Raw genomic sequence first — 21,976 nt, 5'->3', positions numbered from 1 at the left:
TATATATATATATATATATACACACGTTGCTACAGATTGACTGTTGCTGCAGTGAAGATGCAATGAATTGCGTCATTACATCTTTTTTTTCATCTTTTTTTGGTCATAATTTTGTCTTTCAATGTTGAGATTAATCTAAAAATTTTTATTACTTTGAACTTAGATTTATCTGCTACAATGATAATAGTTCATTATTATACTACTAAAAAAAGAATAGGGAACATTTGACGTATACCGAAAATTTAGGCTATCTTTAAACCGCTGGAACTTAACGAAAAATTATTGCAGAAACAAAATCCAAAAAGCATTTTAAAGCTTGAAATTTCTTCTTTCAAACGTTTTTTGGCAATTTTAGTTATCTTTTCTTTATCAACATGGCACAATGACAAAGCTTTTGAAAGCCTGTTAAAATAAAAATTTTTATACGATTTTGCTGCATCTCGCGTGAAAAAATTATAGAGAATTTCTGTTATTTGCATTTTATAGTGGGATTTTTTTCCTTTATTTTGAATGGTTGTTTATTGCTGTGCGATTTTTTAAAACCGAGTTATTGAGATTTAAAAAAAAAGAAGTCATTTTGATTTTCATCACTTGATACTTGTAAACAGATCAACATTCAGCGCTCAGCAAGAAAGCGTTGGAAAGCTGGAAGTTTGCACTTTCAAAAGTTATTAATTATTTTTTCATAAATTTACTTTTTCAAATCGGGTTAAAAAATTACGTAGAAAAATCGCATATTTTACGGTTTTTATTTAATTCTATATATTGTGAAGAAAGATCCAATCACACCGTTAATACAAAGTTTTATAGTACGATTATTCCTTAGTAATAAACATTAACGTTCTTTGATCAATTACTGCTGTAAACATTCTCATATGTTTATGCACCTCTCAATAATGTTCAGTGGAATTTTATGTCAAATTTGTTTAAGTGCTTTTCCCAACTTATCAATCAGCATTGAAAAGTACAAATTTTCAGATCTCCATCGCTTTTTTGGGGGAGCGCCTTACGTCTTAATTGTTCACAATTAAGAAGCGATGAAAATTAAAATGACTATTTTTTTCTTAAAATCTCAATAACTCAGTCAAAAAAATCATACAGCAATGAACGACCACTCAAAATAAAAAGAAAAGATCCAGTTACAAGATGCAAGTAACAAAAATTCTGTTTTTTTACGCCAAATCCAACGCAGTAAAGTCGCATAAAAAATTTTATTTTAATGGATCAAGCTTTATCTATATATATGTGCCACGTTGGTAGAAAAAAGATAACTGAAATCGCCAAAAAGCGTTTAAAAGAAGTTTCAAGCTTAAAAACACTTTTTGGTTTTTGTTTCTGCGATGATTTTTCCCTAAGATCCAGCGGTTTGAAAATAGCCTAAATTTTTAGTATACGAAAAGTGTTCCCTATTTTTTTTTTAGTAGTGTATATTGTGTTATATTATTACATCATATACACCACCATTATTATCGTCGACAATCATTGTATCACGTTGTTATCGCACGCATTTCTTTTTCTTGTTTTTTTTTTCTGTCACCGTACCATTATCTTCGCCATCGTACACACACTCTAGAAACTTAGTCAGATGTCTGATGATCGTGCAACGGCTAGCGACAACCGACGTTCAGAAATAGACGAGCAGCTCCTCCTGAAGGAGTGGGACTTTACCCGCTTCTTTCAGGGTTTTAACGAAAAATTGGATAAAATGAAACAGGAGCATCGACAAGAGGCAGCCGGTCAAGGGATGAGCAAATCCGGATCCAACGAGGATCATTCTTCATCATCTAGTGAGAGAACGCTGAAGAGACAGGAGCAATTAGTTCGAAGAAAACATGAGCAACAGCATCATCAAAAGCAACAGCAGCAATTGAAATCGATTCATAGGCGGCAGGAGAGTGATTCGAAACTGGGCAACGCGTCGAATGCTTTTACACGCGCCTTTCGCCGCGAAAACTCGGATTTTTTCCCGTCCGCGAGGCATTCGGCGTACTTACAAAAATCAGACTCTTCGCGCTCTAGTATATTCGCCAGCGGCAATCGACGCGGCAGCGAGATAAGCGTTGCCGGTATCATTGGTAAAAAAGGCAGTGTTCTTAGCACCGGGGAGCCAGTTTTGACAGACTTCTCGCTATGTCGCGAGGGGCCCCAGAGGCCTAGAAGAGAAAAAACCGAGAGCGAGATCGTCTTCGGTAGACACGAAGCGAGGCGGTACGATTTTGGACGTAATAAAGACGAGAATGCAAGAAGACGCAGTTGTAGACCCTCGGACGGATCTATGGCGTTTGCCGTGGTCGACGATGCGGGAACGATTAAGTCTACGGTCAGTACGACAGCCAGCGAGTACAGCCCCATTGTCATCCAGGTCAGTTTCCCTAGGCGAATCGCCTGCGAGTCGCCAGCCCGAGTCGCGAGAAACTTTCACGAGTCCTGCCTGTGTGCTTGCCTGAGAGAAATCCTTTTTACTTATCTTATCAACATATTTTGTCTTATTTTTCCCGATTATCCTTTGCTCCGCTCCAAAACATTTTCGAAGTGTCTGTCGAGTTTATTTTATTTGTTTATTTTTTATTATATATTTATTGTCAATATAATTTTTGTAAACTATTTATAAATAACATTATGAACACTTTATTAAAACTAATCGACTCGTCCATATCCGCACTCGTGGACACTTCGATTCTTTTTTTTGAGAAGATCACAGTCGTGATCGATTTTTCAATATTTAGCATAACGATCACATAGAAAGCTAGTCAGCTATGCTCGACTTTTAGGCGCAATTTTCTTTTCTTGTATAATTTGTTTTCATGATTTATAAAATAAATAGCAGTTATACATTATTAATTATTAGTGCTATTAGTATTATATTAGCAGTATTAATATTATCTCATATAATAATCTTTGATTAGATTCTTGATTATTTTTTTTTTTATGTGAAAGCGATCATGGGATTTTTGAATCATAATGTTAGAATATCTTTAATATTGTCGCACTTTCTATTATTAATTTCGCTATTACTAACATTACTATCCTTACTATTTTTATCGTTACCATTACCACTATTACTATTACTACTGCTACTATTAGTATTACTAATACTGATTTTTATTTCTACTAAGAACATGAGAGGCTCGCTAAGAGGGAGAGGGAGAGTTTCGCTAAGAGGTGTTGCTGCGACACAATGTTTTATTTACGTTTTCGCTTCTTGAGAGGCTTTTTGTAAATGTATTTGCTGAGCAATGTTACTACGCATATTTTTTCGAAGAATTACCTCGATTGTGTTAAGAGTGTATTTGCCTAAAAAAATCGGAAAAATACAATTTTCTGGAGAAAAATATTTTCAGAATTTCGAATATTGTATATAACTTTTTAGGAAATTTTTCAAATTTTCTGTAATTAATATACTTTTAAGAAATACTTAAAAAATAATTTTAAAAATCTAAAAACTTTTTTACATTAACATATGTAAAATAGTTAGATATTTAGACAAATATAAATTGTTAGATACAGATATTTGTCCTAATACTATTTAACAATATTTGCTACTGTAATATTATTTCTACATTATTTAATATACTGCATTGTCAAAATTTTATTTCAGAGTACAAATTTTGGAGGGAATGGGTTTGCTTTTAAAATATTATTTCATCATTATTAGATGAAAACGTAGTTAAGAACAGTGTTGCCAGGTTAAAAAATATTTTATACCAACTAAATCATAAAAATACACTAGATTAATTAAAAATGTCAATATATCTTTTTTCTTTGTAATTTATTACATTTTCTGCGAATAGTTTTTTTCCTTGTTTTTTTAAAAGTATGTATTTGATCACGATCTATAAAGCATTGTTAAAAAATTTTAACTAAGGATTACAAATTGGCTAGGACTTCTAAATGTTTTATCAAATTTTAAGATAAAAACTGTTAATTTGGAGTCAGTCTGGTTATTAGAGTGCAAGAAGTATAACAAGTAATTAGTTAATATATATTTTTAATAATTTAAAGTACAATATTACATGGATTAAACATAAAAGTTTTGACTACATTTTGAGCTATCAGTGCATAAATTCATAAATTAAAGTCAGTTGCCAAAAATTAGATATACTATGATTTGGAGTGACGTAATAATAGTTTTGGTACAGTCGGTTTTATGGCCAGATGAGAATGCTCAGGATTGTAGAACATTTTCATCAAAAACAGTAGAGAGAACAGTTACCCCGAAAAATAAAAAGTTAGTAAAATAATATGGTCAAAGTATATAATAGAGGAGAAGGTGATATTATGATAACTATAGACAATATGGTCGCTCTTATTATTTCTTTTATTAGCTGACGAATTCTAGTAATTACTTATGGAATCATTTATTCAATGGTCTGTCGTTATGAAATGGCACTAATATGACAACACACAATAGCCAACGTTTGTTATAAGGCATTTTTAGTTTTGAGTATTTTGAAACTTTTAAGGTACATTTTAACATTTAATTATACATATTTCTTCATTTTTTTAAAACTTAACTCATTAAGTCACAAGCAGGCAGTTTTTTTACTTTCTTTAGTGGTATTTTATACCATCTAATTCTCAAAAAAGTTTAAATTAACTTTTTCTTATGTAAAATTTTCTGAACTTTTAATATCCGTCGTCAGAATTTCTTAAAAATGCGATCTGGACAATTTATGTTAATTTATTTGCAAAAAACTGATTTTTTTTTACTGAAAAATTTTTTTAAATCGATATTTACACGTAGAAAACAGATGGAAATATCTCTGAGAAGTGAAAATCTTGCGTCCGTGGATCATGAACTTTCAAATGTACGTGTAAATATATTTCAATTCAAGATGGCGCATCTAATATGGCAGTTAGAAAAGGAAAAATTTACGAAATCTTAGATTTCTCTGTATGTAAATATTTCTTTCGATCACTCTATCATTCAAATTGGTTTTTATAAGTTTTTTGGGTTGCTGATTGCGATTCTGTTATTAGACATGTCATTTAAGATGGTGAATCCAATATAGCAGTCGAAAATGTTTGAAGTCAATCAAAATTACTGAAATTTACTGTATGAGAGTTTTTTGGGTCGCTGATGACGAATCTGGCATCAAAATATTTGAATTTAAGATGGCGGATCCAAAATAGCGGTCGAAAATGTTTGGAAGTCAATCAACTTTTTTGGAAATCACTATATCGGTTTTTTGGGGTCGCTGATTACGAATCTGTCATCAAAACAATTGAACTTAAAATGACGGATCCAGTATGGCGATAGAAAGCCTTCGAAATTTTTTAAATTTGCTGAATATTACTATGGGGATTTTTGGATTGGTGATTATGAATATGACATCAGAATTGTTGAATCGAAGAAAGTGTATCGAATATTGTGTGTAGTCAACAAAAAATTTTTTAAGCTATGAGAAATTTTATGTGTGAACATTTATGGAGGATTCTGATACTCATCTCCTTTCGGAAAAACTTCGCTACATTCATATTGAATCGTTTTTACAAAATATATTCATCATACGAAATAAAATGAGTGAATTATGTACGTTTTTTAGCCGTCAAGAAATTGTTGCCCAGTTTTTATCATTTGGAGGTGAACATAAATAGAGACACTTCAGTTTTTATTTTTTTTATTTTTTAGTTTTTGGTTTTTTATTTATTTTTTCAGTTTTTGAATATATATCACGAATATGAAAGTACGAGAAAAATAATGAAAAAAAAAAAAGAATTTGTAGAATACAAAATTATAACTCATCTGCACTTGTATGAATCAGATAAATTTTAAAATTGATGAAATTTGAGTGATTTTGGCTATTTTATTTATGACAGTAAATCCTTTTACAAATCGACAATTTTGATGCCAGATTCGTAATCAGTAACCTCCCAACCCCATACAATGATTTTCAGTAAATTTAATTGACTTTAAACATTTCTGACCGCCATATTGGATCCGTCATCTTGAGTTTGAATATTTTAATGCCAGATCTGTAATCAGCGACCCGGAAAAGTCTCATTTAGTAATTTTCGATAAATTTGATTGACTTTAAACTTTTTTGACTGCCGTATTGGATTCGCCATCTTGAATGTGTGATAACAGAATCGCAATCAGCGACTCAAAAAAAAAAACCTCTAAAAATCAATGTAGATGATAAAACGATTGAAAAAAATATTTACATGCTGAGAAATCGAAGATTTCATATTGGATGTTGTCATCTTGAATTGAAATTTACGTACATTTGAAAGTTCATGGTCTATGGACGCAAGATTTTTACTTCTCAGAGATATTTCCATTTATTTTTTATGTGTAAATATTAATTTAAAAAAAATTTCAGTGAAAAAATTAGCTTTTTTAGAAATAAATTAACATAAATTATCCAGATAGCATTTTTGAGAAATTCTGACGATGGATATTGAAAGTTTAAGAAATTTTACATAAAAAAAGTTAGTTTAAACTTTTTTAAGCGTTAGATTTATAGCGTAAAATAATACCATTGAAAAAAGTCACAGAAAACTGTCCACTTGGGACTTAATGAGTTAAACGTGTTAGCACAAATATATATATATATATATATATATATATATATATACAGTTGAGTATTTTTTTGTTATTTAACTTTTTATTCGTTTATACACATTTTGAGTTATACAAAGTTAAACAATGGCATAGAATTTTGTTGATACAGCCACCTGAGCATGGTAATGGTCACTTTTGATCATCCTTATATCGAAAAGATTAATCGTGATAAATCGTTTGTCGCTTTATTCTTAATTAATAATTTGTGATACGTATAATTATTATCACGACAAAAGGAAGAATTACGCATAAACTTAAAAATCCTACCTTTATCTTTTCACAATTACGTCACAATTTTTTCTGACTTAATTTATTTTATATAAATATATAATTTTGTAATAAAATATTGCGATTTTTTAAAATAAAATTAGTTTTTTAAATTTATTTTTGTGGTGGTCATATTACTATCTCTTTTTTTTTAACTCCTTATGCAGTGTCTACATTTTTATAAATAATATGTAATATAGTAAATATTTTATAACTTTGAATCTACAATCTAATGAATAACACTTTGATGAATATAATCGTTATGTTTCAATTTAAAATACTGATTATTAACAAAGTTATTAGATAAAATATAAATATGTGGCCAAATTACCATTTTCTTTTTTTTTTTTTTTTTATATATATATTGTATTACAAGTGCGGATACAAGATTAGATATTCCCATTCGCGTAGGTAAATGCACACATAGGGAATAGCCGATCCATACATGCTACACACGACATTTTTTGTCACTTGCGTCGAAGTGACGTTCTTGAGTACTCTTGAGTTTTTATGAATTAATAGGTGCTAATGTTAGGTTTGCGAAAGCGATGAAATATCAATAATTCAGCACGAGTTATCGTATCCATGTGGCGAGATGACATACATGCGAGTATGGTAACCAAGATAAAGGTATAAAAAAATGATCAAACATAGTTTTTCACCACGACTTACGCTATTTATTAGAAGATAAAAACTGTATAATTGTATAACAGTTGTATTAAAATAAAATGTGGCGACTTTGCACATGAAAAAGTGACTCAAAAGGGATCACTTTCGACGCACTGGTAACAAAAACACTTTTTTTTATTGTTATTTTTTTATATTGTATAATTATTAGGAATGTCACAAATGATCATTAAATAAGAAAAAATTTGGCCATAAAGCTAAAATTATTAGTCTAGATGTCTTATGATACCTAAGCCTTTTTCATGATTATATAATATCTAATTATATGATTATAGAAAAATAACTTAATAAAATATTTTTGCTTATTGTATTGCCTTGCCGTATTAATATCATTTTAGATTACAACATTGTCAACCTTTATTAAGGATTTATTAAGAAAGAGTGAATACAGGTTAAAAAGTTATTTTTTTATTATCCTGATATGTAGTACTTATACTCATAACAAATAGATGATCACTATTAGTTGCTTACACTTAAGTCTTGAAGTAAACGCGACTTTTTTCCTTTGTTTTTTTTTTTAAATAATAAGACATAATAATGCATTGTATTAAAAATGTACTGAATCTGGATACAATTGTACCAAACCTGGCAACATTGATTAAGAAATTTTATAATATTGTATCTTTTATTGTGTTTTATTTTGTATAATTTTTTAATTATAGGAAATAGAATTTTTTGGCATCTATTTATCGGTGCCGCGTATTGCTCACGTTCAATCCTACTCTTTAAATTTCTTAGAGTGAAAATACTGCCACTACAATTTTTCGAGTGATTTTCCACTCAATAAGGGTTAGAATTCACTCTAACAGAGTGAATTTTTAACTTTTATTGAAGTGGAAAATTACTCGAAAAATAACTCTTATTGGAGTGGAAAATTCAATCTATTAGAGTGAATTTTAACTCTTATTATAAAATGGAAAATTACTCTAAAAATTATAGTGGTAGTATTTTCATTTTAAGAAATTTATAGAGAAATATATTACAACAGAAAAAGATTTTTCAGAACAATTATGTCATGAAAAGATATAAAAGTTTGCATTTTTTCTAGAAATCTTTATGTAAATTTTGATATATTATAAAATTTCTTATGCTATAATTTCTAAAGAAAATATACAAAATCTGAAGAAATTTGAGATAGTTTTTAAGAAATAAGAAAAAATTTTAAACATGAAAAAATTTTTTTTAATTATAAGATATAAAAAACATTTTTACCTCTTTTTTTTATAAGAAAAAAAAATTATAACTTCGGAAATTTTGGACATCTTAATAACCAATACGAAAAAAGTATAAATTAATAAAATAAATAAGATTTAATTTTGTTGTAGTTGGATTTTGTTGGGCTTAATCTAAAATCAAGAATTTTTATGATTACGAAATATGTCTCTTGTTAAAATTATTGAAATAAGTTGCCATAAATAAGAATGGCGACCACTTAAATTAAAGTTTGATTTTTTAACTTCTTTTTTTAACCTTATGAAAAATATATTTAGTTATGGATATTGCGAATTAAGATGTACTAAACTGCAGAAAAGTGTGACTCAAATTGAACAACACGGGTTTTGAGTAACACTGAGTTTATTACTGACTTTGAATATCAAACTATGTAGATATATAAAAGAGTTTCGTCGGAATGCCGGGTAACAAATTGAACAGAGAACTGAACAAATGCGTCGAGAATCAAGTACAGAGTAACAATAACTTTTTTTCCAGATTTCTCTCTCTTTATATACCTACAAACCGACGCTTCTAGATTTTTTTGTTTCCCTGTGCAGGCAGTAAGATTGCCTGTATTAGAGAAACTTTTCGAATTTTCCGTTAAACTTCTGTTAACACGCGGTTGTGGCGAAGCAGTCGCTGCACATATATTGTTATAAAAAATAGAAATTTTGATTATTTGTAGTAGAAATTATATATAAAAATTTTTATATAAGGTTTTGAAATTAGAAGCCACTCGAACAATTGATTTTTATATCATTTCAAGACTAGTTTAAAAAACAGATTCGAATCAAAAAATTCTTTTATTGGTTATTAAGATGTTTAAATTCACAATTAATATCTATGATAAAAACAAAAAAAGCAAATAAAAATTCTGAAAAAATTTATAGAAATTATAAAAATACATAAGTTGCAAAATTTACAAAAATTTGTTTTTTTATAAAAAAAGTTTAAAATACCACATTTTTTTACTTTTTTAGACGAATACTTTTTTAATCGTCACATATGATGTTTCTATCTGTAAACCTTTGATGTTTCTGAACTATGTATTCATTAATACGGTTGTGGGGATTTTGCGTGAATACACTAACGAGGATATGGGAAAAAATATTCATTTTGATTGATTGATTAATTGCTATTTGGTAATTTTGACTCCTTTGTTTTTTCCATTCATTGTTGTGTCCCTGTCCTTGGCAAACAAGCCTTGTCCTTTATTGTTTGAGTGATGTGCTACTATGAAAAAATGCTGGACGTCTACGGCGACAATATGAAATCTAAGATTGAACTGAGGATTAATTGCATGGAATTTTCTCGAGATACTCAATAACGTCATTACTACTCAGCTTAACGGCACCCCACAGGATTTCAGAGATATGATATTAAAAAATTGATTTAATAAAATTGATTTAATAAATAATGAAGACGGTTTTTTTATTGCATTACCGAACGTGTTTTAATGTGTTTTTTCATCATGGATTTACTTGACAATTTAACAAATAAAATTAATGAAAACGAGCAAATAGAAAATAATATTTTAATACGATTAACACACACACACACACACACATTTATATTTCGAACATTATGTACAAACGAAATGTTTCGACTTTACTTTAGTCTTTCTTAGCCCTGGTTCTACAATTTACCTTAAACGGAGTTAAAATTATTAAATTTAGTTAAAAAAAATATTGTATTCCATGCATTAAATTTAGGTTAACATTGATTTTCTGTGGTCAAAGTTAAGTGCTGAATTTTGGATGTTTAATGAACCTAATCAATGTTTAATACTATAATTGATATGTTATTATTTAGCTTTTTGGAGTTATGTTAGTACAGTATTGGATTTTTGAAAATTAAGGGGGGCGAGAGGGAATTTCAAAAAATCGATTGCACTGTTATGAAATACATTGAAAGCCACAAAACTTTTACTTGAAACTTTTTTAAATATTTCTTACAGTTTTGACAGCATTTACTTAGAAACATAAAAACTAATTTTTTTAAAGAGAGTGTTCACTTCCTTAACGGCCGTATGGGCACGTATAAAAACATGTTTCTTATTTTGACCTAAACTACAAAATACTCGAAGCTTATCAAAATGTATTTAAACATTTCCTAAAGAGTTTTTTATTTCCAAACATTAATAAATTTTTAGCTACTTCGAGCGGCGTCTCTCGTTGAAATTTGTATAGAACTGTAGATCTTTTAAAATTCAACAAGAATTATAGCGAAAACTTTTGTAGGACAAAGTGCATTAGTTTGAACTAAGCAATATTTTTCGCTTTGACGACTAGAACTGAGTTTAATCTAGCAGAAATTCTAGAACTATTAAAAAGATTCCAGAATTTTAAAACATTAATGAGTTTCCACAAAATGATACGCCAACTTCACACGCATTAATAACAATCATTGTTCTTGAGTATCAGTTTCTATCAGAAAGTCCTATTATCGAATCAATTCTTTGTACCCCAATGAAAAAAGTAGAGAGAGAGAGAGAGAGAGAGAGAGAGAGAGAGAGAGAGAGAGAGAGCGATTGAGAAGACTGAAAAATGGAAAAAAAGCAATAATAAGTTAACAATCCAGCCTGATGTGTTTAAGTGCATTTTATATTATAGTTTTCAATATTGTGTGTGTGTGTGTGTGTGTGTGTGTGTGTGTGTGTGTGTGTAATCCTGTGTGACCAAAAAAAAGATAAAAAATAAAGGCAAAAGACGACATGGTTATAAAGATTGAAGTATGAAGTACCAAGAGAAGAGGAAAGAACGACAAGGCGGAGAGTGATCTCGAAGAAGTCGAGGAACAAGAAATAGACGGATCACTTTGTAAATGTCGTACATAAAACAACTGTGCTTCTGTTATCACGATCGTCTTGCATGACGCTTGTGACATGTATGAATGCATCTCGTTGAAATCTGCACGTGTTAAAACGCGGCGATCGTATTTTGTGTTTTTGTGTGTGTTGTAGCACGTGCTAAGCATGTTTAATTTTGCCTCTATGTGTTCTTTCGGCATGATGCGTGTAGCGATTTTCAGTATCTGTTTTGATTACCGAGATCTTATCGAGGTTAACGCGCGTTACGAAAAGGATTCAGAGAATCTTGAATTAGTATTGAATTTCAGATATTCTTATCTTACGTTTGTTAACCTCAAGAAAGCATGGACCATAACAGTCACGTCAAAGATGTATCTATATATCTACGTTATTGAAAATGGCCGAATTATTAACAGCGTCCCAAATACTGGAAATTTATTCTTAAATTCTTTTCTTTAATTAGTAGACAGTTTTAATAAAATTTTATAGTAAATAGACTTCCTAGGAATTTTAATAGCATACAGTTATGTAACAATTTCAACTTATTTGTCACATCTCAAACATTATAGTCAAAATATAAAAATATATAAAAGCTATAGATTGTTCTATTGTAATGTTTCAGTATCTATAAAATTTGAGCTCAATTACTTTTATCGTCTGTTTAAAAGTTATTTGATCCTTGCTCTTCTAATCTTTCATCTTTGCTAATTCTTATGTAAATCGCATTTTGTAGTATTTATTTGCAAATTTAACGAAATAATGGATTGGATTAATTGAATTAAATTATTGTTTTTATATATATTTTTAATTAATATTTGTGCAAGAGTTTACTTGGATTTACTTACTCGTTAAAAAATTGTTTACTTAAAATTACAGTAAGATATCATAATTCATTTAAACTAAATTATTTATTTTGCAACGAGTTTCAAAATTCGAATGTTCGAAACGACTAAAATAGTTTGTCACTGATTAAGAAAAGAAAGAGAATAAACCTAAAAAATTTGCAATTTTTTAATTTCTAAAATTTTCGATTTATATATTATTTTGTTAAAACAAACTTTAACGCGCAGTGTCTGAAATGAAAGTGATAATTGTATTTGTTTTATTAGATTAATTAATATAAACTAAGTTTGTTATTATCGAAACGTAACAGACGATAATGTATTACTCATTGTACATCAATCTGTTTAATTTTTCTTTTGTTTATTATTGCATAAATTTGTATCTTTCTTCATGCAATATTTATTGTACATCTTGTTGAAATTATGCATTCTCACTTCTATTGAAATTAACGAGATTTAAAATAATGAATATTAAAGTTATAATAAGATAAACTGTAGAACGTTCTGAATTAACGTAGTGAATTAATAATTTTATATTTAAGTTTAATAGAATAAATTTAAGAACCAATATTGATATTGGCTGATTGACAGTTTGCATGACTGCGTCATTGTTGGACATTAATTGATTTGTTAACTAAAATAATCGTCTAAAAAAAGTATGTAATCTTGATTGATGTAATTAATTCATAAAATTGATTGTTAAATTATTTTGTATATTTAATCAGTTAAGTTTCGATTAAAGCAGTCAATTTAAAATTAATAATATAATCACAATTAATTTAATTGATTATTAAAATTAATCAAGCTTTTGATTAATAATCAATAACACTAATTTACATTAATTTAGTGCAAGAAAAAAACAAATTTTTGACAAATAAATTTTCAGACTTTAAGTTTGAATCTGTTGCTAGAAAAATTTAGATTAAATGTTCAAGATATGCATATTGCATTATTTAGTTGACATTTAGTGACATTACAAAGTATTATCGTTTATTTACAAAGTGAAATATTGATCTAATATAACTTTTATGTATGTGAATACCGACTTGTACTACGCTGATCTTCAAATGAGTACCAGAACCAATATTAAAATATGAAACCCATTTTTTAATACTTTGCTCAAATTTAATATATTCTGTTTCTTTTTGGAATATTAATTAATGTTATGAATCAGAAACTAAAATTAGCAATTAATAATTAACAATTGATTTTTTAATTAATAGATCTATTTTTTTCGCTGCATTGCTACTCTAGTGCAATAAGTTAGAGTGAAATATGCTTAAGATGCATATGTAGAGAGCCAGCGCCAATGAATTTGACTTTGAGATATGTTGTCAAAGTCATTTCTCTAAGTGATCTTTGAAAGGTTTTAAAAGGCGCCCGTAATTCGTTAATAAGTTACAACTAAAAAGTTATAAGAGTTATATATGATATATATTTTTAACTATTAATATTTTGTAATACATATTTAACCAGTAACCATTTATTTTTATGAACCTCCCGCCAATGGCTTTGACTTTGATATATGTTGTCAATGTCACTCTTTTGAATAAAGGCCTTCACACATAAAAATCTGTAAGAACGTAAAACGTAAGCCTAATGCCTCGTCTATAATGAGTCGTTATGATATAACCAACAGTCATGATGCACGAATAGTTTGATGTGATGCGCTTAGTTATTACTGGCCCCGAATGCGGCTTATTTTATATAGAAAAGCATTATTGATGTCTTCGTACGTTAATATGTTATTGTTAATATTGATGTAATTTACCCTTCTAGAAATATTAAAATCAAATTTTCAGATTAAAATATACAGATCGGTTTATTCTTAAATCTAGAATATCATAAGATTGTCACACTAAATCGTTCTAAGAAAATTAATAAGATAACATTAAAAATTATTCTAGATTTAAGAACTTTCCATTTAAGAATAAAATATTTCCTCTATGATGATAAATATGATTGGCGCTATATCGATTTTATTTTATGATAGATCGAAGAATAATAGCATTAGGTCCAGAAATCTTTTCTGTGGGTGTATAGTTTAATTTACAATATTGATTAAGATTTTGTAAATAAAACTAATACTCAGGTTTTATTTAATTATAATTCTTGTAGTGTATAATAATAATAATAAAATAATATTAATATTAATTTTATTCAAGTTAATTGTAAATGGTTTACTATAATAAAAATTAACTTTCCACGAAGTAAAATTCACTTTTTACGCGTTTTTATTGTCAATTTTTTTGTTGATAGACGTGCGTTGCTAAACACGCGGGAAATTGTTTACAACCGGCAATGTTTTTGCGCTCAACTATTCGCTTTTAACGATAGCAGACGCTCATCTCACTGGATGTTCTTATCTCACTGCACGGTTACATTTGGCAGTAGACCGAGCGAATTCGGCTATGTTTATAAATTATTATCTCGATAATTATTGTAAATATTACAATACGATACAAAACATTTTTGTTTACCTCGATCTTTTGTATCTTTTCATGAGTATTGACCCGTATGATTATGAACATCTTGCGCGCGCGCGCGCGCGCACACACACACACACACGCGCGCGCGCGCGCACAAAGGCAATATAAGTTATGAAGTGTCATAAATATATGGTATAGCACTGCAGCGAAAAAGAATAAGCTTAGTAAGTAGTAGTATTTTTAATCAATTATTTAAATTATTTTTAATCGATTGATTGAATTAATTACAATTATACATGGAAAAAATTTACTAGATTGAAATAAATATTTTTTCAAATAGTACCAAGCAGAAGTTTTATAAAAAATAAATATTTTTTTTTTACAAAACTTCTGCTTGGTACTATTTGAAAAAATATTTATTTTAATCTAATAATTTTTTTTTAGTGTACATATTATAAAACAATTTATTTTAATGACAACTTATTGATTGAAAGTTTAAGTAATGTCTAATATTTATTTTAAGGCAACTAACAAATTTTAACCATTTATCATAAGATAGTTGTCGCATGCAGTATGTATTAAATGAAGATTTTTAGTTATCAGAAAAATTGACTTTAGAGAGAGATTATAGAAAATAAATTTTTAGTCACAATTATAAATTGATTAAATTTTGTCCAACATTGCGTTAAAAAAATGTATTCTGCACTGTATACAGGGTGTCTGAAATTACTCGATACAGCGCTTGTATAGAGGTAGAACAGAGATAGAGAACGGAGAGATAGAATGGTAACAAATAATTGGCTACGCCGAACTTGTAAACAATTTCTTGCGTGCCTAGTAACTGTGGACGCGCGTCTTTTTGGGTATCTTATCTCGTCGCGCGCTTGTCGATATTTAGTGGTAAGTTGGGTAAATTGGCTGTTTTTTAAATTAATAACTCGTTAATTGTTGTGAAAATCGCAAAATAGTACAGGACTTTTCTACTCAGTTTAGTCTGTTCTATCTCTATGTAATTAAGTGCTGTGTCGAAAATGTTTAGATACCATGTATATTATTTAATAACATTCAAATCGAAACTTGTTGCGTATGAAGAAATCAATAGAAGAAATTAGTCATAATATCTCTTTACTTTAGATATATCGTCAAAATAAGTTTTTCGATAATTTTGGTATTTTATTTGTTTTTATTTATCTATTTTTTTATCCTTTTCTTTTTTTTTTTTTGTTTACAAATCTTTGTTCTTTTTCTGTCGATTTTCTTTATTATTTTGTCTTTTTGCTTTTTTATGACATAATTTGCGCTTTCATGATTTTATTGCTTCTTATATTTGTTGGAATTACTATCTCATTCATTAATATCTGATTTCTATATTACGATATTAACATTAATGTAATTGTTTTGTTTCTCTAATTAGCACAATTTGTTTCTTATTTTATTGGATCTGTATGGCAATTCCGAGATCTAAATTTATAATATTGATGTAAGGAAAATAATCTCATATCAGTTTTGCACTTATAAAAGAAGTTTTATTTTAAAACATTGAAATATTTTTTCTTTGATTTTTAAATATTAAAAAAAGTTAGTTTTTAACTTTGTTTTTGATGTAAGTGTTTAAATTTAAAATATTAAAGGTCGGTTGTTCTACTTTCGAATAAAGTAATATTATCAATGAATCATAGATATTAGATAATTTATTACATAATTTATCTAGAAATGGAACAATCGGCTTTAAAGTTGAAACATCTTTAACATTTTAAAATGTTTTAGCGTTTTGAATTTGAAGACCGTTTAAAACTAAAACATTAAGTATTTAAAGAATAGATATAAAAGTAAAATATTTTAAACTTAAAATTAAACAATTTTTTTAGAAGTGCGAAGGATGAGATATGATCAGGATTAGGAAAGATAAGAAAAAATTTTGTAGAGAAACTTATCAATAAAACAAGAATTTAGATCTTGATCGAGTATCTTTTTTCTAATTTTATCTTTTCTTTCTTATTCTTTGGTGGTTTTGGCTGGTGGCCATTTTTATTAAACGGAGATTAACTGGTTTGCAGAATCGCGAAGGTGGTGACCGTTCGAGAGGTGGAGGCGGCAGTGATTTTCAGAGATCAGATTCATCCCCGGGTTCGCGGCCTAGCTCGGTTTTACCGGATCTTCTGACTTCTTCGCCGGGTCAACGACAGGACAAGTCAACTAGCGAGGAGGTCAGATTCATACATCCGTCTATACTTATATACTTCCTGTTTCCTACATCATTTTTTTATGCGCGCACTCGTATACGCTTTATCTCTTGACAAATACAGAGATGTACATGAGATAGATATTCTTCATACAGCACAGATGGATTGCAAAAACATTGCAAAATATTGCAAATTGCTATAGCAACATTACAGCAACTGTAAAATGTTTTAGAAATATTATTAGCAATACAATATTATTAGAAAAAAGAATGTAATTTTCACACACACACACACACACACAACACACACACACAACACACACATACACACACACAATTATATAAAGTATGTGTTACTTCATTATTAAAAGCACAATTACAAATTTATATTTATATAATTGTTTTCTTGATCTCTAGAGGATTGGCCCTTTTTTGGACGACTTTTTTAGTTTTAATATTAAAACATTTTTATCCTTGTTAGTGGGTTGAACTATGAAAAAGATGACATCGCTCTAGCGTCTAATATTAGACTTCCGGTCCCAGAGAGGTTAATTTTTTATATTTGCATACATGTTTGATCGTACTTTAAATAACGTAATTTTCGCATCTTAGAGCTTAGAATTACATTGAATTTTAATATTAAAAACACAAGTAATAAAGAATCTTATTTTTTAGTTGAAATTAATCTTCATGTTTAATAATATTTTTATATAAATTATTTTTTATTTTTATACTGCGTACCGTTATGGTTTTTGGAATTAAAACGCAATCGTAAACTATAAATGAAATTTTATTATCTCTAAATTGAAGAATAATACCTCAAATTAATCAAATTGATCGTCAGATTTAATAATGCTATAAGCACCTTAATCCCAATTTCTTTCCCATCAAACATTTTATTATCGATTGACTTTTTGCCTAGAAAAAGTAGTTTTCTAGCTCGAAATGTAACAAAACTATCATTCCCAAACAAAAAAATCTTGATCTTTCAGAATCCATGGATATATTTATATTTTAGCAATGTTTTTGAAATATTGCATTGTAATATACAAGACTGCAATGTAGCTGCAAGATTCTGTACTGCATGAGTAATTCGATATAGAATGAAAAGAAAAGGGAATTAATGGTGTAATAAGTATTTGAGGTGAAATTAATTGAAAGTCTTACATTTAACAGAAGATTTGCTCGCGCGAATTTAAAGATGGATCTAAATTAAGGGTCGGTATTCATAATCGAATCTTATATTTAAGATTGTTTTAAGTACAATTTTAAAATTCCATTATTTACAGAGCCGTATTAATAGCAAAATTAGCATCTTAAGATGTTAGTTGAAACGATCTTAAAATAAGGTTTGACTGTGAATACTGGCCAAAGACAATTGCGAGTAAATATGGGCGAATGTAACAATCTTTTTGATATATCATTGAGAGATATTTGATGATGTAAAAATTTGCTAATTTACATCATTGAAATAAGTTCGTTTATTTGCGTTCACATTTTTTGTTTGATCTGAATTCAATTTTAACGCGTGATAACTCCGCGAGTGCGCGCATGCATCACTTTTCACAACTATTTTTTTTTGCCCCCCCCCCCCCACACACATATACGCGCGCGCGCTTTCATTTACACATGAACACATAGTCTTATTTTTAAAGGAGAAATATATCAAAAATGAAACTCTGTCAGACAATGTCTTACAAGGGAAGTTAGAGAATCTGTAAATTCAGAAAATTCTGAAAAATTGTGTGCCAGTAGAGTAGTTCTTTTCTAATACGAAACTATTTTCTATTTTTGCAAGTTACTTTGAGGGAGTTAAACACTTTTTTTTTAAAAAATATATATATATATATATAAGACAAAGATTTTTAAAACTATAAAAGAAAGAACAAATTTTTTATTGACAGAAGGCGAATGGTTTTCAAAGCACTTTAAAGTTTAAAGAATAAATTTTTATTTTTTTTTGTTTAACAAAATATTGTGCTTTCTAGATTCTATTTTCATAACTTTAACATACCAAAAACATTCAACTTGTGTTAAAAATTTTTTTTCTATTTTATAGTTTTGAAGATATTTGCTTGAAAAGGAAAAACCCCGATTTTTTTCAAAGGAGTGTTTCAACTCCTTAAAGTGTAATTTTGCAAAAATAAAAAATAGTTTTGTGTTAGAAAAGAACTACTATATTTGCACACAATTTTCCAGGATTTTTTAAATTTTCGTTACTTAATCTCCATTGTTAGACAAAACTTGCATAGTTTGAAAGAAACAATGATGAAAGTATGGATTGTGACGTCATTAAAGTCAAAGCAAGGTTATTTGGAATATTTTATATAAAAAAATTTTGTATATTGCAATTTTTTTAAGAGGTGAATCTATTTAAAACATAATTTTTATTTTTTAGTAAAAAACTATTTCAAATTTTGTCTTGATGTTTAATAATATAAATGTGAAATGTAAAATGTGAAATATCTCGTAAGAAATGTTCACTTTGAATTTATACATATTTACACTTATTCATGCGCACGTAGATGTAGGTCGGTTAATGTAAAACTTATTTTTAAAAAAATACATTTTGTAGACGCAATGGATTTACAAAATTTACAAGATTTATAAGGTTTACAAAATTGTAATATATATAAATTAATATTAATATGTATAAATTAATATTGATAATTGATTTTCTTTATTATTTTACGTATAAAATTATAAGAGTAAAATTATCAAAAAGTGAATATTTTACAAGATATTTTATATTTTATATTAATAAATATCAAGATGAAATTTAAAACATTAGAAAATTTTTAACTAAAAAAACTTAATTAAAGTGTTTTGAAATAGTTTCAAGATGGGCTATGAGAATATACAAAAAAGAGATTTTTTATTTAAAAAATTCCGACTGCTTTGGCCTAACACTTGGCAATGTTAAATCAAGTCTGTATTTTCATGTGTCTGTTTTCAAATCATGCAACTTTTGTTAAAGACATTTTTGTCTACGGGATTTAGTTTTCGAGACATTTAGGTGGCTTTTTAAAATAACACCCACCCACACGTTTATATATGCGCGCGCGCGCGCTCGCGTGTGTGTATTTGAGGTGTGAGTTTGGTGAGCGATGTGAAACGTACGACATCGATGTATAATGATCGATCGAAATCATGAGAATGATTATTTTGTTCAGTAGCAAGTGAGAATGCTTTCTTTTCTCCGTGTTATTGAACTGTCGAAGAGTAATGCTTTTTTTGTGCATTTGGATCAAAACGTTCTATAATGTGTACGATTATTCGTCAATTATTCTGAGTATTCGTCGCAAAATAGGTACGTAGCGCGTATGATACTGTGTTTACCCGCAAACATGTGATTTAATTTTTCTTTATATCTTACCAGACTTGGAAACAGACTAGTGGCAACGACAGCAATGATATGAGTTTATTCGACGCTTTTATACTTTCAGATTATGCTGAATCAACGAAACTGCGCGTGATATACATAATATATATTTACATAACACACACAACCATACGTACATTAGAGTGGATTAAAAACCCGAAAATTCTCTGATCGAAACGGACAGTGCGAGAAATTGTTTTTCAATCTCACGAGTGAAACGGGCAAAAGCGTCTTTCTATGAGTTGATATTTTCTGTTCAAGTGAGAAAGTCAAAAGAGGATGGATAAAATCGGATTTTGACCCTAATAATGGATCCCTTTTTATGCATGTGTTTTTATATTTTTAAAAGTGTTAAATCTAAACCAAATATATTTAAAATGGAAAGATGAAAAAGTAGTAAAAACCATAGTTAAATCGTATTTAATTGCAAAATTTCTGATAAAATTTGAATAAAAGCTTAAGATTGAATATTTTCTTACTCTCCTTTTCATTTTATCTTCTTACCTTACTCTTGTACCATTACATAATGTAACTCGATTTTTTTGTATTGATCAATTTTGTATTGATTAATCTTATCTAGATTTTTTTACTAATCTTGTCATTGTTGTCTTTTTTGTACATTAATAACCTTACTAATATTATAATACTTAATCTTACTTAACTCAATTGAACATAATGTAACTTAATACAAATAAACATGCAAATAAAGCTGCTACCCCTTTCCTTTTTTATTTCTTCTTTTTTCTTTTTACCCCTCTCCCTCTCTCTCCCCCTCCCTCTTTTGGTCCCCTTTTTCTCACTACATATATTTTTAAAGTGCCTTGAAAAAAATAACTTGATTGAAGAGATAAAGATATAGATATCAATACTAATAGGGTTCTTTTAGTGAAGGCTTGAATTAAGTTATTCAAAATTTGTGAAATATTTTTATTATGTCATTATTAATAAAAGTTGTTCTGATCTTTCAGCTGTTATAGATCATTTGTACAATTGCAAAATCGGACTTTGAGTAGTTAGTTGTTAGTATGTTGTTACCATAATATAATATTTTGCTTATGCTTGATACTTGGAAGCGACTCCTGGTTCAGCTGGATATTTAGACAATCCTTTTAATGTCGAAGATTATTGTGATGGCGACTACGACATTGACGATTAATTATGATACGATTAATATTGAATAAAAGAACGAATTTTCAACACACACACACACACACACACACACACACACACACACACACGATATCAAACATCCGCTACATTCACATTATTGATTCTAGATCATGTTAAGGGGATACTGGAGTCATCTGTTTTACTGATTAAACGCTAATTATTTTTGGATAAGCTTGGCTCTTAATTAATTTTATAGAATTGTAAATCCTTATCCAGAATTAAAGTATAGACAATAACAAACGGTGGCTAACTACCATTTCATGTAAAAAAAGATTATAGAATTATACTTTTTGTGCAGTCGTCTCGTGATTTTAATCTGCAGCACTAAGTTTTAAAGACTATACGTACAAAATAACTGTTATGTACCGTTGTCATTACAGGAAAGAATAATAATATGCTTTCAGAAATGAGCTAGAAACTTTTGGTAT

At 28.6% G+C, this 21,976-nt stretch overlaps 1 protein-coding gene across 13 annotated transcripts in view; it reads left to right on the top strand.

The window, feature by feature from the left end:
- LOC105839163 (traf2 and NCK-interacting protein kinase) overlaps positions 1–21,976 on the top strand; it is a 113,807-nt gene that overhangs the window by 57,845 nt on the left and 33,986 nt on the right. For 8 of the 13 annotated variants that reach the window (XM_012685270.3, XM_012685268.3, XM_012685274.3 and 5 more), the window contains 2 exons: positions 1,574–2,362; positions 16,872–17,021. In XM_012685270.3, coding sequence (XP_012540724.1) covers positions 1,574–2,362; positions 16,872–17,021 — 939 coding nt within the window. The remainder of the gene's footprint in view (positions 1–1,573; positions 2,363–16,871; positions 17,022–21,976) is intronic. The other 5 variants (XM_012685278.3, XM_012685279.3, XM_012685280.3 and 2 more) reach the window with 3 other exon arrangements.

The sequence above is a fragment of the Monomorium pharaonis genome, chromosome 5, assembly GCF_013373865.1.
Source record: "Monomorium pharaonis isolate MP-MQ-018 chromosome 5, ASM1337386v2, whole genome shotgun sequence".
Lineage (NCBI taxonomy): Eukaryota > Metazoa > Arthropoda > Insecta > Hymenoptera > Formicidae > Monomorium > Monomorium pharaonis.
The sequence above is the reverse complement of the archived record's forward strand: the minus strand, read 5'-3'. Positions and strand labels throughout refer to the sequence as shown.